General features: G+C 32.3%; 1 protein-coding gene across 2 annotated transcripts in view; it reads right to left on the bottom strand.

Moving 5' to 3' along the window:
- Positions 1–296: 296 nt before the first annotated feature.
- The window catches only part of LOC124721774 (glutamate receptor ionotropic, kainate 2), a 203662-nt gene continuing 190653 nt past the window's right edge, over positions 297–13305 (bottom strand). The window contains exons 17-19 of one of the 2 annotated variants that reach the window (XM_047246885.1): positions 12275–12430; positions 7233–7322; positions 507–642 (exon numbers count right to left, since the gene is read on the bottom strand). In XM_047246885.1, coding sequence (XP_047102841.1) covers positions 7266–7322; positions 12275–12430 — 213 coding nt within the window. In that variant the 3' untranslated portion in view covers positions 507–642; positions 7233–7265. Of the gene's footprint in view, positions 643–7232; positions 7323–12274; positions 12431–13305 lie in introns of both variants that reach the window. The other variant, XM_047246884.1, reaches the window with a different exon arrangement.

Raw genomic sequence — 13305 nt, 5'->3', positions numbered from 1 at the left:
TTGAGTTACCAGAATAAGTTCTGAATATCAAAACTGCCTGATGTGGTTTGCAAACTACAGGAACAATAATTCAAACTCTTATCAGCAGATGACTACAACACAAAAGTTTTCAAAAAGACACACATACTAAAATTACTTAACAAAGATTAATATGTACACAAACTTGGTAAAACAAAGATGCATAAACAAAATCTCAGTTCCCCCCCCCCCCCCCCCCCGAAAAAAAAGAAAAAAAAACAATAATGTAACAGATAGAAATGAAGATAATACTGTCGGCAATATAATCTATTACACCAGTAACTGCATGGATCATTAGTAGATTACCAACAATTAAAAATAAATGTTCCTTATTTTCACATGAAGAAGTACATGACACAGAGTCCCTAAATGGTTCTGTCAAATAAGCAAGGATTTTTATTCTCAGTTTTGATTACAACATATTGTGATAATTGTTCTCTCCAAGAATCAAGGTAGCAGTTCCTTGCCAATAAAATCATACTGTCCATAAGCCCCAAGAGGCATAAACTGAGTAGGATGTTCTTCCTCTGTCTGAACATGTCTCTTCCTGCGCACTGGTTTAGTAGAACCTCGGCAACGTAGAGCAAATTTTAGTTCTGCAGCCATCTCAGAGCAGATAGATGACTGCAACAACAGAAAATCAAATACATTGTAACAGTATTTTATTATAATGACTTCAAGATTTAAAAATCAGAATAATAGTTTTAGCTAAACATAAAAAAATAAACGGGCGGAAGGGCAGCATAATTTCCATAACAGTTTATGTAAAAAGAACGTTTTCTAAAATTCATTATGTGTATACATCTAAGCCTTCATTAGAAATGTAAAATAAACATTTAAACATTGTATTCAATGCTCACTGCTACAGGAATTGTGCTTTGTGAAGTACCAGTCCTCATTCACCTAATAGATGAAATAGTTAACAGTGACTATGTCAGCTCAATGAATGAACTAAATAACTGAGATAAGAAATTTAATTTAATTTCTTTATTAATGCAAAATATTTACAGATTAAGGGACATGCCATTTGTTTATTAATTCATAAACAAAATCTATTAATAAACCAAATTTATCAGAGAACAAAACTTCAATTGTCAAGCTACAATTCAGTGGCATCAACATCTACCTTAACTTAGTTAAGTTTCTCGAAAAAGATTAATTGTACGTTACAGATTCTTGTTTACTGTGATCTACTGAATGCTTTCTTATTTGTTTTTTCTCAGAGTATAGTTTTCATTTATTATTAATACAATAAATTCATGAGGTATTGTGAACAAATTTTTGTAAATACTACAACATTTTATGAGAAAGATACCGCCACATACTGCCACAAGAAACTTAAAGTTATTGTGAGGAAAAAAACTAACATGTCATTTATTTTCTGTTTATGATGTTGAAAATTAGGATCCTAGAATGTGATATAGAAACCTGTAGAGACGGTACATCATACTATGAAAAATGAAAAGATGAGAAAATAAAATCACACGAACAGAAATATAAGGATTCAACTTTCAACCCAACTCAGCCTTTTTCTAAACTGAGAAAGTTAGTTCTGATTAGTATTAACATGCAGTTGTGGAGGGACATGCATAAAAATCCTTTTAATCATTCTTTCAACTAATGAGAAAGAGTATGTTCCTCAGCAGGGTTTCTATTAACTGTGTACAACATTGTGTTTTGTGTTGTCCTTAAAGGTGCAGTGATATCTTCAATTTGCATTATTTTATCTGTTCTAACCTAATTTTGTACACACACAAAAAGCACAGAGGCAAATGATTTAGTGCCACATGTGACGAGCACAAAATGTTCACTTTCTGCTAATCATCAGACTACAGAAATATTTTATATTTACTGCTGAATTAAGTAAGACTTTACAGATAATTATATTGTAAGATGTCTGATGGCAGTTAAAATTATGGAAGTTTTAACCTCAGAGGATGACAACATATGACTTGGAAACAATTTGTGTCAGATTCAAGAACAATGCTTACTTTGTTTCACATACACATTACATAGATTAACTTATTACTGTATTTAAAAAGTTTGCTTCAACAAACACAGTTAATATAAGAAAAATGAAATGTATTGCGACCACTTATGAAACATCAGTAGGTATAGTGCTAAATTAGTTGAAGGACAAGTCTTTGCTATTCCCCTCACTAATAAAAATTTGAAAAAAATGAAAATTGTAACTAAACACAGGTAGGATAATATTGGATATGGAAAGAGCCACATGACTGTTCAGAGGTATATACGAATTAAGGTTTCTGACTGGTAAATGAAAATTTGAGACTTAAAATCAGGACACTTGAAAAAGTATGAAAATAGTTCTTACAGCTGGCATTAAGAATGTGTGACTTTTGGACAAATTATGTAAATTATTTAAAAGACTGACTGTATTACACATACATTCACCAAATAAAAATCTGCAATAATTTAATCAAAATCTTATGTTTTCTCTAATTGCATTTTATTTGTGTAGCTTTCAAAGATACAGTGGAAATGGACAATGTCCTTTATATACAGACACTCATCTGTACAAATCTGTTCAAAACAGAAGACATATATCACAAGCAGAAACAAGAACTTTTACACTTTCTGTCATTACAGATTAAATTAATTATCTTTATACAACATTCTAACTGCTAAAATTACTTCTTGTTGAAAAATTAATCCTTTATTTTGTTGCCAGCACTATTTGTAGCTAACAGTTAAGTCTGATATAAAGCTTTCTGCATTGTTTTGGCACCTATATTTTAGCCAACCAATAACTTTTGTTTTCCTTTACATATTCTTTGAAGTGCCAGAATGCATATATACCTCCTGTTCTTACCTTGACTTCTTATTCCATTACTCAAAGTATATGCTGATGCTCACATGGGATGTGAGTGGATTTAACATGGGAATGAGTAAGTCAGTTACACAAAAGACATAAGATACATCTGGAAGAGTAAATGTAAATAACACTTGTCAAGGACACTCTTCAATGTATTTCTATTATTTATGTATGTATTCATAAACAGAGCTCTAGGTAACAAGAGAAAACTAATAATATCACATTTTATAGACCATTTCTAGTCACTGCATAAATTACTATACCCTTACGGTTTTTACTTCAGTATCTTTGTATTTAACCTTATGAGGATAAAGTGCATAAATGTTTAATTTTCTGACCATAAACTCTTTGGTTTTCTTAAATTACTGCTCATCGACACAGAAAAGAACAATTAAGAATGAAACAGATTAAGAAAAACTTCATGGCATTGCCAGAGAACTTAAGATGGTTTATAGGGAGGTTAGTGAAAAAAAGACAAATGAGCACAGACCTGATACATAAAGTTTTCAGAACAAAGAGATGAGCAAATAAGTGATTCAGAAATGATGGAAAGCAACATACAAATTAAATAAGCATAGTAAAAGAAACATTTAACAGTTACTCTAAAAGCAACAACAAACAGAACACATGATGCACACACTATTATAATGAACAAGAAATGTCAATGAACTGTGTTATTCTTTATTAATATCCTTTACTTTGTCCTATAATTGTCACAGAAAACTGAAAATATTAAACCAAATGTTTACTTTATTGTAAACTGCAGTATAGTCCTCCAAATATTAGTAGATGGGCTCTGAGGCTTATTGCACAGACAGAAATATCTTACCAGAATATTTTTCATCTGCATGTTGGCTAATGTGCATTTTAACTATTTTGAGTATGCTAGCAATGCACAAGCTAAGATTCAGTTAGAAAATGTAAGGTCTGTCAAGTCATTCTGTTAATGCACCTTAGGAATTTTATAGAGCATACTTACAAAACATAAGAGTAAATGTGTCATCCTGTTATTTTAAACTATTCTTCTGGTCCATAATGTAGGAACCTTACTTATTTAGCTTCTTGCAAAGGGGTGTGAAGCTAATACTTAAACAGGATACCATAACACAATAAATTAAAGTTGATTTCCTTCTCAAGTTGAGTGTTACAGAAATCATTTTCTTTATTCATCATGATTAACATATGTATTTAATCTAAACATTACTGCGCAATTAAAACTGTAAAGAACCAATCAGATATCAAGATCTGATTGTCGGCTCCTCAGCTGCTAAAGGATGCTTTACCAACTGAAGTATGCCTCCCACTCTACAGATTTTATTTTGGTTTCGTATCATCTCACACTATACAGGCACACAATATAGAACCACCACATACACTTTGTCCACTAACAGCATAAGAAAATGACTGAAATTTAATCTCCAATTGCCAGTTAAATTTTTTTCTCAGTACTGGAAAAATGGTTTAACGAATGTATCATTGTCTTTGCCATCAATTTATCAGAAAAGTACATCTCACCTTTTGTTTGACATCTTTCCATATCTTTATGTGTGATTTGCAGTTCTTGCAGGTCAAAAAAAAAAAAAAAAAAAAATTAGGTGAACTCTACTTTGGTGAAAATTAATGAAGTAGTACTAAAAAGTAAAGAAGTATTTTTCTACAATGTTAAGTTCTTGCAAACTATCCTTCTTTCAACTACAAGCTGGATTTTTTTAACTACACACAAAATGCATTTTGCTTCCATAGAATAACTGAGGTTCAACAATGCCATAATAATATTAAGCTCAAATCTAACAGTAATGGCAATAAAAATAAAAATTATGAGATATTTAAAGACAGTCAAAACAAGCCTCAGTCCTATGCAATAATCTCTGTGCACTACTGCCAGCATAACATCTCTCTGTAGACAGCTGGTTCCAGTCTCACACTATGTGGTTTGTCCATTATATGAGAAAAATACTGTTACACAGAAGAAATTTCATGAATAATATTGGGGCTTGAGCAGAAACATTTTCCATCCTACAGCCAATAGAGGAACTGCAACATGCATATGTCCTTAAAGCAGAACATGACTTTGTTCAGTAGACATAATATGCTGCATCAGTGAAATGCTTCTTACAGCCAATGGAACAACTTTCATGACAAAAAGACTGACAGTTTTTATACCAAGATGCTATAGAAATATGATTGTAGTAGGGTAGCAACTAAAATATGACTACTTGCATGATAACTGAAATTATAATTGCTGTTACTGTTGTTGCTATTTTGGGGCTGATGACAATGAAGTTGATGATTACAAAAGATGAGTTCTAAAAAGAAGGTCAATAAATCATTTAAACATATTTTTAAGAAAAAATTTTTCACCTAACTACCACCACTCTTCTTCTGTGACAAGAGGGAGGTCTTGGGGGGGGGGGGGGGGTAGGGAGAGGAGAGAGAGAGAGAGAGAGAGAGAGAGAGAGAGAGAGAGAGGGAATAAATAATCTTTCACTGAAAATTGTCTTCACTCATGTGCAGATTTTAGACTCGATATTCAGTAGGCAGAAATGAATGAGTGGACAACATAGAGCACAAAACACAAAATACCAACAAAGCAGTTTCATAGTTAATAATATTTGCTCATATAAGCTTCATCATGATATATAAATGCAAATTCATCTGTATCTGAAATTCTGCTATCAAGCTAAACATTCACTCATTGATGATTAACTATAGCCTTTTCTGTGAAATACATGGGAAATCATCACAATTAAAGACAAAGTCCCATGGAGCACCTTATGATAAAAACAGTATGCCTACTGTAGAAGTGAAGCATCTCTGTGTGAGTGATTTAATGCCTACATTATAGACATATTTCATTATCTCTGCACCTATACATTACTTACAATTTCACAAATACAGCAAACAAAAAATTGAAAATATTTCCTGTGAAATGTAAAATGAAATTATTTACTCCTTTCAACTTTAAAAATGACTCATGAAATTTCAACTGTGCCTTGTTATGAATGTAAGTGAAAGGTAGTAAAGGATGAGGTGGCAGGGGTAGATTCCAACAAAGAGGGAAGTTTGAATATTACGTTGTACACACAAGCTTACTTACAATCGATAAAAATATTTATTCTGCTTTTACTGTATTAAAATTTTATTGCAAAACAGAAACAAAGCTACTTGAAGTTGACAGGTATGTGGTACCTACCTTACTGTAATGGTTATTCCTTTGTACAACACACACAGGAAGATATTTCAAAGTTTGATTACAAAAACATGTTTTGCTTGAAAATAGTGAGCAGCTAAGTATCCTTTTTTACAATAGAAAATGCAAACATGAAGAATGATAAATTATGCTGTTCATTACAACCAGTAACAGAAACCAGAATTGGGCAATAACACCATGCAAAAGCACTCGCTAAATTGGGAGGTGTCAGAATCTTGGATTCTGTTTTTAAGAATACTTAAGAAATGAACATTCTGCTCATGGTATAAGATTTAATATCTTTGGCTTCAGTGTTGTATTTGGAATTACACATACTGTTTGGTACTGAAACACCTGTGATTCTTCTTAAATCTATCTTCCTTCATCAGAGCTAAATTTAATTTCTTTTTTTCTTGCATTAATTCTTCAACAGAATTACTATTTGCATACTAATTTGACCTCAACAGTTGTATTTACAATTTTAATAAAACTGTATAAGATCATCTGTCTAAGAGCAGTTTTTATTTCCCATTACAACTTGAATGCAGTTGTACTAATTTAGAGGAAATACTATCTCTTCTTATTATGTATATGGGTTGGATACTGGATAGTGATGTCCCTGAAGAAACATATATAAAGGTTTGCAATGTTTTCAGGTGTGAATTTCATGCACATAATGTGTACCTGTAGTTTAGCCATAAGTATGTATCCTTTTAATCAAACTTTTTCCGTTCTACCTGATAAGTAAATCTGGTAACCAAAATATTATTAATGACTTTACAGAGATAGCAGGTCATGCTACAACTGAGACACAGTTTAAGGAAATCTTCTTGTGTTCTTGGATATGTAAAATAAGCTGATATCAGTTCAGCATAACATTTATAAACTTCTGAACATTTCACTTTCAGATGAAATACTCACTGGTTTTATTTACAATTATGTGCACTGCTTTACTGAAAAACAAACTTTATTTTTTACACTGAGGTATAATTCACCTATTAGATCCACTAGTGACAATTTCATAAAATGTTCAGCTTAACAGTAATCTAATGGGTCTAATGTAATAGGATGATGGGTAACAGGTTATTAGGAGAAAATAAAAATAGACAAGAACTGTAGAAGATTTCCTTAACTTCATTTGTTAAGAAAGCCTTTGATTAGAGAGAATATTTGTTTGGAAGGAAGTACCTGTGGGCTTCATTTAAGATCTTCTACAGAGTATTACTGAGTTGTATAAATCCGTGAGGTATATTTTGGACTAGGCTTCTTCTGTTGGATCTGTAAGCAGTAGTTCAATCATTTAAGACCAGGTGAACTTAACAGTCATTTAACGGGTTTAATTTAGTGGAAAGGTGGCTAGAACAATACTGGGTATAAGCAAAATCAAATAGAAATTATGCTACAACAAAATAATGATGGTAAGTATGACTTATTTTTATTCCTGTCATAACATCACCAAGCTATGGAGTTACTGTACCAACCGTAATGAATTTTTTACTAGCTAATTCATCAGTTCCTGTGTGTGTCATACATAAGGAATGATTTTTCTAGTTAACTGCATGCACATAATACAGAACTACATTATCATGTGCATCTTACAACTTATTTATAGTTAGACAGATTATATGTCAACAAAAGTTTCTTGCTTCCTTTTCTTTACTTTTACATGCTGTACAGTGTCAAACTTATATAACTGAGCCGTTTTATTTGTTAATAGATATTTATCAAATAAGTAACAAGATGCTAAAAAAGAGGTCTAATTTTTTAAATAGGTAAATAAAATAATTTTAAAAAATCTTGAAGGGTAAAGCAGATTAGAAGTCACTAATGTGGTTTTCATATAAGTGCAATTTTTTAAAAATATATTCAAAGTTAATTTATGACTATTGCTAAATGTTGATCCAGTCACACATTTTACATAATGATCAAAGCATCTTTCTGGTAAATAAATTAGAAAATATCTGGTATCTATACTTTTGTTTAACTGCAACCAAATAGTGTGAGTAATTAGATAGACATTGAATATATATATGTCAAATTCATATATTTAATTATTTTTGGATAATATTTCTTTGGCTGATCTGGAATTACTTAATTGTAAATGATAATTTTGTCCCACGTGTCACCTGGAACTTTACTTGTTAAGTATGCTCGGATGTCTCATTTTGTGAAAATGATTTGTTGAGGCAGCATTGTTTGTTCTGTTACTAACACAGTACTGTGTTTACTGTTATATTGATGTTTACAAGATCAACTTATTGCTATCATGGTCTTGCAAATTAATAGAACAATATGAATTTCTCTCATCTTATAATAGTAAAGTTAGTAGGGTGAAAACTTTTCAGCTCTTATGTTGTCAGAAACCCCATGCCAACTAATGAAATCTGTGACTAGAAATGTTACAAATGTTTCCAGTCAGCAAAAATTTTGTATGCTACTTTTAAACTGTGTAGAATAAAAATTATAGCCAAAATTTTAATGGCTTGAATGAACAACTGTTATTTCAAAGATGCTGCATAACATTTGTGGAATATGGAATGTTAATTATTAGCTTATACTGTAGCACTGGCTGTTCAGTTGCATGTGCATTTCCAGACAAATTTGAAACTTTGTTGACAAATCGAAACATCGTTGAGTAGGCTTCAGACAGAAAAGTTGTATAAAAAGACTATTTGTGCTCACTCCAACATAAGTATAAGAGATGATGCCAGACTTGCCATTTCTTTGAAGGAATTGGTATCTACAAGCAGCCTAGCATTAAATTTTAGCAAACACAGTAGAGTAACAGAAACTGCTACAAAAAGTATAGACAATGTTGTAAGCTGTATCAGTTATGTTGGCACAGAAAAGTTCATTTTAGACTTGGGGATATCTGAGCAGCCATTTTGTCTCATGGCCAAATTTAAATAAAACCTATACTGTGAAAAGTGCCAGGAACACTGTCAACAAAATATGAATACATTTATTCCAAAATGAATGAAACATCTTGGTCATTCAGCAAGCAGTGTTTGGTCCAACTACAGCACTTTTGTATGAGAATTAATGAGTATATTCAACAAATGTTTCTCCTCCAAATACAGTAGAACAAACTCTCGGACAGCTAAAGGCATCAAGAATTACAAACATGGAATTGTACATGGAAACGAAGAACAACTATTGCGTGAAGTTTCTCATATATGTAAGCAAATACAAAACAATATTTGACAGAGTCGTTAACAACAGAATGCAGCACACTTCCAAAGAATATAAATTTACTCATGTATCCTGTCATGAAGTGGTTAGCATTAAAATGCCTAAAAAATCTGAAATGTATGGACTGGAATTAAATTCCAACAAAAGCAATCAAATCAGGATTTGCACGCCAACTTTGCAACATACGAAATCACTCTGTGTGTGTGTGTGTGTGTGTGTGTGTGTGTGAGAGAGAGAGAGAGAGAGAGAGAGAGAGAGAGAGAGAGAGATTACTTTAAGTTTAGTTTTCTATTTATTACATTCATCCTTATTTTTAAAATGGGCAACAAGTCATAATACTGAAGCAGAGAATAACATCAAGAAGGTATATAGCAATCAATAGCCTTTGTATGATGGCTTGTACAATTTGTGTGATCTGATACCCTATTAGACCAAACTAATTGTAAAGAAATGAGGAAAAACATTTACACTGGAATTAGACAAGATATCTTCACATTTTATACTCTTTCTTAGTACAAAGTGAGAGTCCAGGTACTGTAAGTGAAGGAAAATATATTAATTTACATGTATTTCCTTTCATGCTGTCTGAATTTAAATTGTTTAAATTATATGCATTTTATTTTTTCCTTAAAAATAAGCATTTTCTACAAGCTGTTTGTATACTCCTCTCTACTCACATGTAATAAGAATTCATTAATTTGATATGCAAAAGAAAAGAACTGAGTTGCACATTTATGACTGTGATGAATGAAATTTAAATGACACACCATGCAGGAAAAAGAATCTCCATTTAAACATACAACAATGAAGGGGCAACTGGTGCACAACTCTCAGACACTCACTTTCAACTTTCAATGAAGAAAGCTGCTGTACAATACTGAAGGAAAATATTTACATAAGTTTTTTTGACTGCACCAGTAATAATTTTCAGAATGTTTATAACTTACACAAAGCAGTATGATATTCAACAAACTTGTTAATCCTAAATACAAAACATAAATCGTGTGTGTGTGAAATGATATGGGACTTAACAGCTAAGGTCATGAGTCCCTAATAAATCATGTACGTACAGTTATTAACATTGGCAATGATGGATGATTAGCAAGCAAATTACTTTGACAAGTTGAGATAATACTATGTGGAAAAACCATATGCCTTTGTTGACAGAAAATGCAACCACTGTATTAGATACATTTTAAAAAAATCAGCAATGAAATAGTACAAGATATTTTTAATGTTGTTAAATTTTCCATGAAATGTGGGGATTCCATTTTTGGGGACATATAAACTACAAATAAAAGACAATGTTACAAGACTTCTTTGTCAGTGCACAACAAAGTACTACAAAATACTGAATTTCTTTACATCTGAAAGTTCACAAAAACAAGGCTCAATGGGATAATTGTCTAGTGGTATTCTAAAGACTTGATGTTAAAGTAACTTTTTTTTTGCTAGGGAATAAAAATAATGTATTGATCTGGTTGGTTGGAAGTTAAGGAACTTAACAGCGAGGTCATCAGTTAGATATATGTACTGAAGCGGCCTGCTAAGTGAAAAATGAATACAAGGACAGTTGCAAATTTCCATAGTTGCCTCTTACCATGAGTCAAAAATCGAAAATAATTCACTGGTTACAAGACAAATTCATGCAGATAAAAATTGGCTTTGAATCTATTGAAAGCAGAGAAATAACAGTAATCATGATGTACTACTGTACTATTGCTATGCATTTGCAAATCTGCATTATTGAGATTCCTAGCATATTATACAAAGATTCTATTCTCTTTTCATTTCTCAACACAATATCAAATATAAGCTGCCAGTCTTACTCTAAAAAAGAACTTCACTTATTGCCATCTCACTACTGTTTCTTTCATGTAACAGTTTTCTGGTATGGTTATCCTCTTGCTAAATCTAACAGTAATATTTTTTTGACATTTGCATTCACTAGCAACAGCAAAATATCCTTGTGATAACAACTTTATACCCGAGACAGTGCAAAGAAACTATCTGCAAAACATGCATACTTGCTACAATACAATGTTTTAGATGTATTACAAAATCAGCTATAAAAAGGGTGCAATTCATCAAAATATCCACAGTTATGGATATATTAATCTAATTTTAAAACTTCACATATTGCTCTTCCAGAAGTACTGCTGAATTTACTGGTCAAATACTCACTTTCCATTCCCCAGTCACTCAACAGGCAGGTTGCAACAAAGACATGGCACATCTAAGACTTACCAAATACTTCCATAAAAGAGATAAGCCACTTTTCCAGTGTATTTTATAATGCTGAATAATTTAATACCAAACACTATGTGGTTATCTGATAGAAGAAAGGCAACCACCAAATAGTTTAAATAATGGTCGTATGAATTTGAAATAAGTCCTCCCTATATTGCAGTGCCACCTATTTACTCTTTAGCTATCCATATGAGTGTATATGTCATTCTGGAATTCATTTTGTGTCTTCTTCTTACTTGTAAACTGAAAACGTACATAATTTCTCCCCTCCCATATTTTTATTCTGTCATAAATAGTGGTGCTTCAGGCACATTTCAGTCTGTATTAAATCCTTTGCAAATCTAAATCTATGTGAGATATCTCTGTTACAGACTTCGTTACATCCCACTCAATGTGTAAAACCATCATTAACTGGAGTAAAATAAGTTTCATGTGTGTATCTACTACAGAATTTCCAGATAATTTAGAACCTTTGTACCCTGCTAAATCTCTTAAATGTTCCTGATTTTCTCATTATTAATGTTGATTAGCACACATTTATACCATTTCCTACTGTCATTGCTTTATACTGCTTTGTGTGGCCTCTCAGTTATCAAAGAAAAATATATGTTTGTCTGTTTTTCATCATGACATGTATACTTCTCTCAACCAATTAATATCGTAATTCACACAAGTTACATATTATTTTTATTTATACCAACACATTTATTCATACATTATTAACAAATGCTAATGATTTTTTAAGGAAAAAGACCTTTCTTTTATGTATCTTGCAGAATGTTCCTCACCCTTTCTTCAACAGCTACTTTTCGTGACTTCCAGACAAACTCGCAAACAGCAATCACACAAGCAACACCCATGCCACCCATCAGCACAACAAAAACACCTCCAACATTGGCCAGTCCAAGCTCGTTTGCTGTGCTGCTGCTCTTGGAGGTGTCATCCTAAGGAACAACATAAAAACTGATATAATAGAACTCATAATTTTGGATAAATGAGGATATTAAACAGTGTATAAATTTGGGTCTTCACATTTAATGATTTTCTGACAGGGAAAAATTACACATAGTAGGACAGCTGGAACTTCACGTGTACATTTTTTTGTAATATGATAAAGTGAACTTTCATATGATGTAACAGTTAATGCATCATATTCATCAAGAAAATTTTATAACTCAATTGAGAAAAATGTTGACGTCACTTATCTTCAGGAGGTGAAACTCAAGGTGCGGGTATAATGCAGACACTTTAATGTGGGATTTGGCCAAGAGAATAAACAAATGAGAAATTATACTGTCATGAGGAGGAAAGAGTTGAGGGGGAACAAGTCCCACTTTCCCCTCATAGGGCTGGAAGTTTTATACAAGTGATTTGTGCTGCTGTGAAAGCACTGGTGTGAGGTCAAAGCAATTGCCAATCCTTTCTGTTGTTGTGGGAGTCATACTCCAATTCTGTGATGAATGAGGACTAGTTCTTCACTCAGTTCAAAATACGAAAACAACAATGAATGAATGGCAAAGTGGAGTACACAAAGCATCCAGTAAATGGTGTCAAGCAATTGTTTGTTGAAATTGGGTTGTGTCCTAAATGAGGCTGAACAGGGCTGAACCCAGACCAGTATCATACACAACCATAGTTCAAAACAACCCCACCTCAAGTTGCTATGTTCAAGTGTTCGCATAATAATAAAATCATTTGAAAAGAAAACAACGGGTCTGAGAACTAAACATCCCTTCAGAGAGGAAAGAGAGACTGGCTGGGGAAGTTGGAAAACAAGGACAGCAATTTAGATAGGGTCTAAGCAGCATTTTTGTCCATT

This window comes from Schistocerca piceifrons, chromosome X, assembly GCF_021461385.2.
Source record: "Schistocerca piceifrons isolate TAMUIC-IGC-003096 chromosome X, iqSchPice1.1, whole genome shotgun sequence".
NCBI classification, from domain to species: Eukaryota; Metazoa; Arthropoda; class Insecta; order Orthoptera; family Acrididae; genus Schistocerca; species Schistocerca piceifrons.
This window is presented reverse-complemented; position numbering and strand designations above follow the sequence as displayed.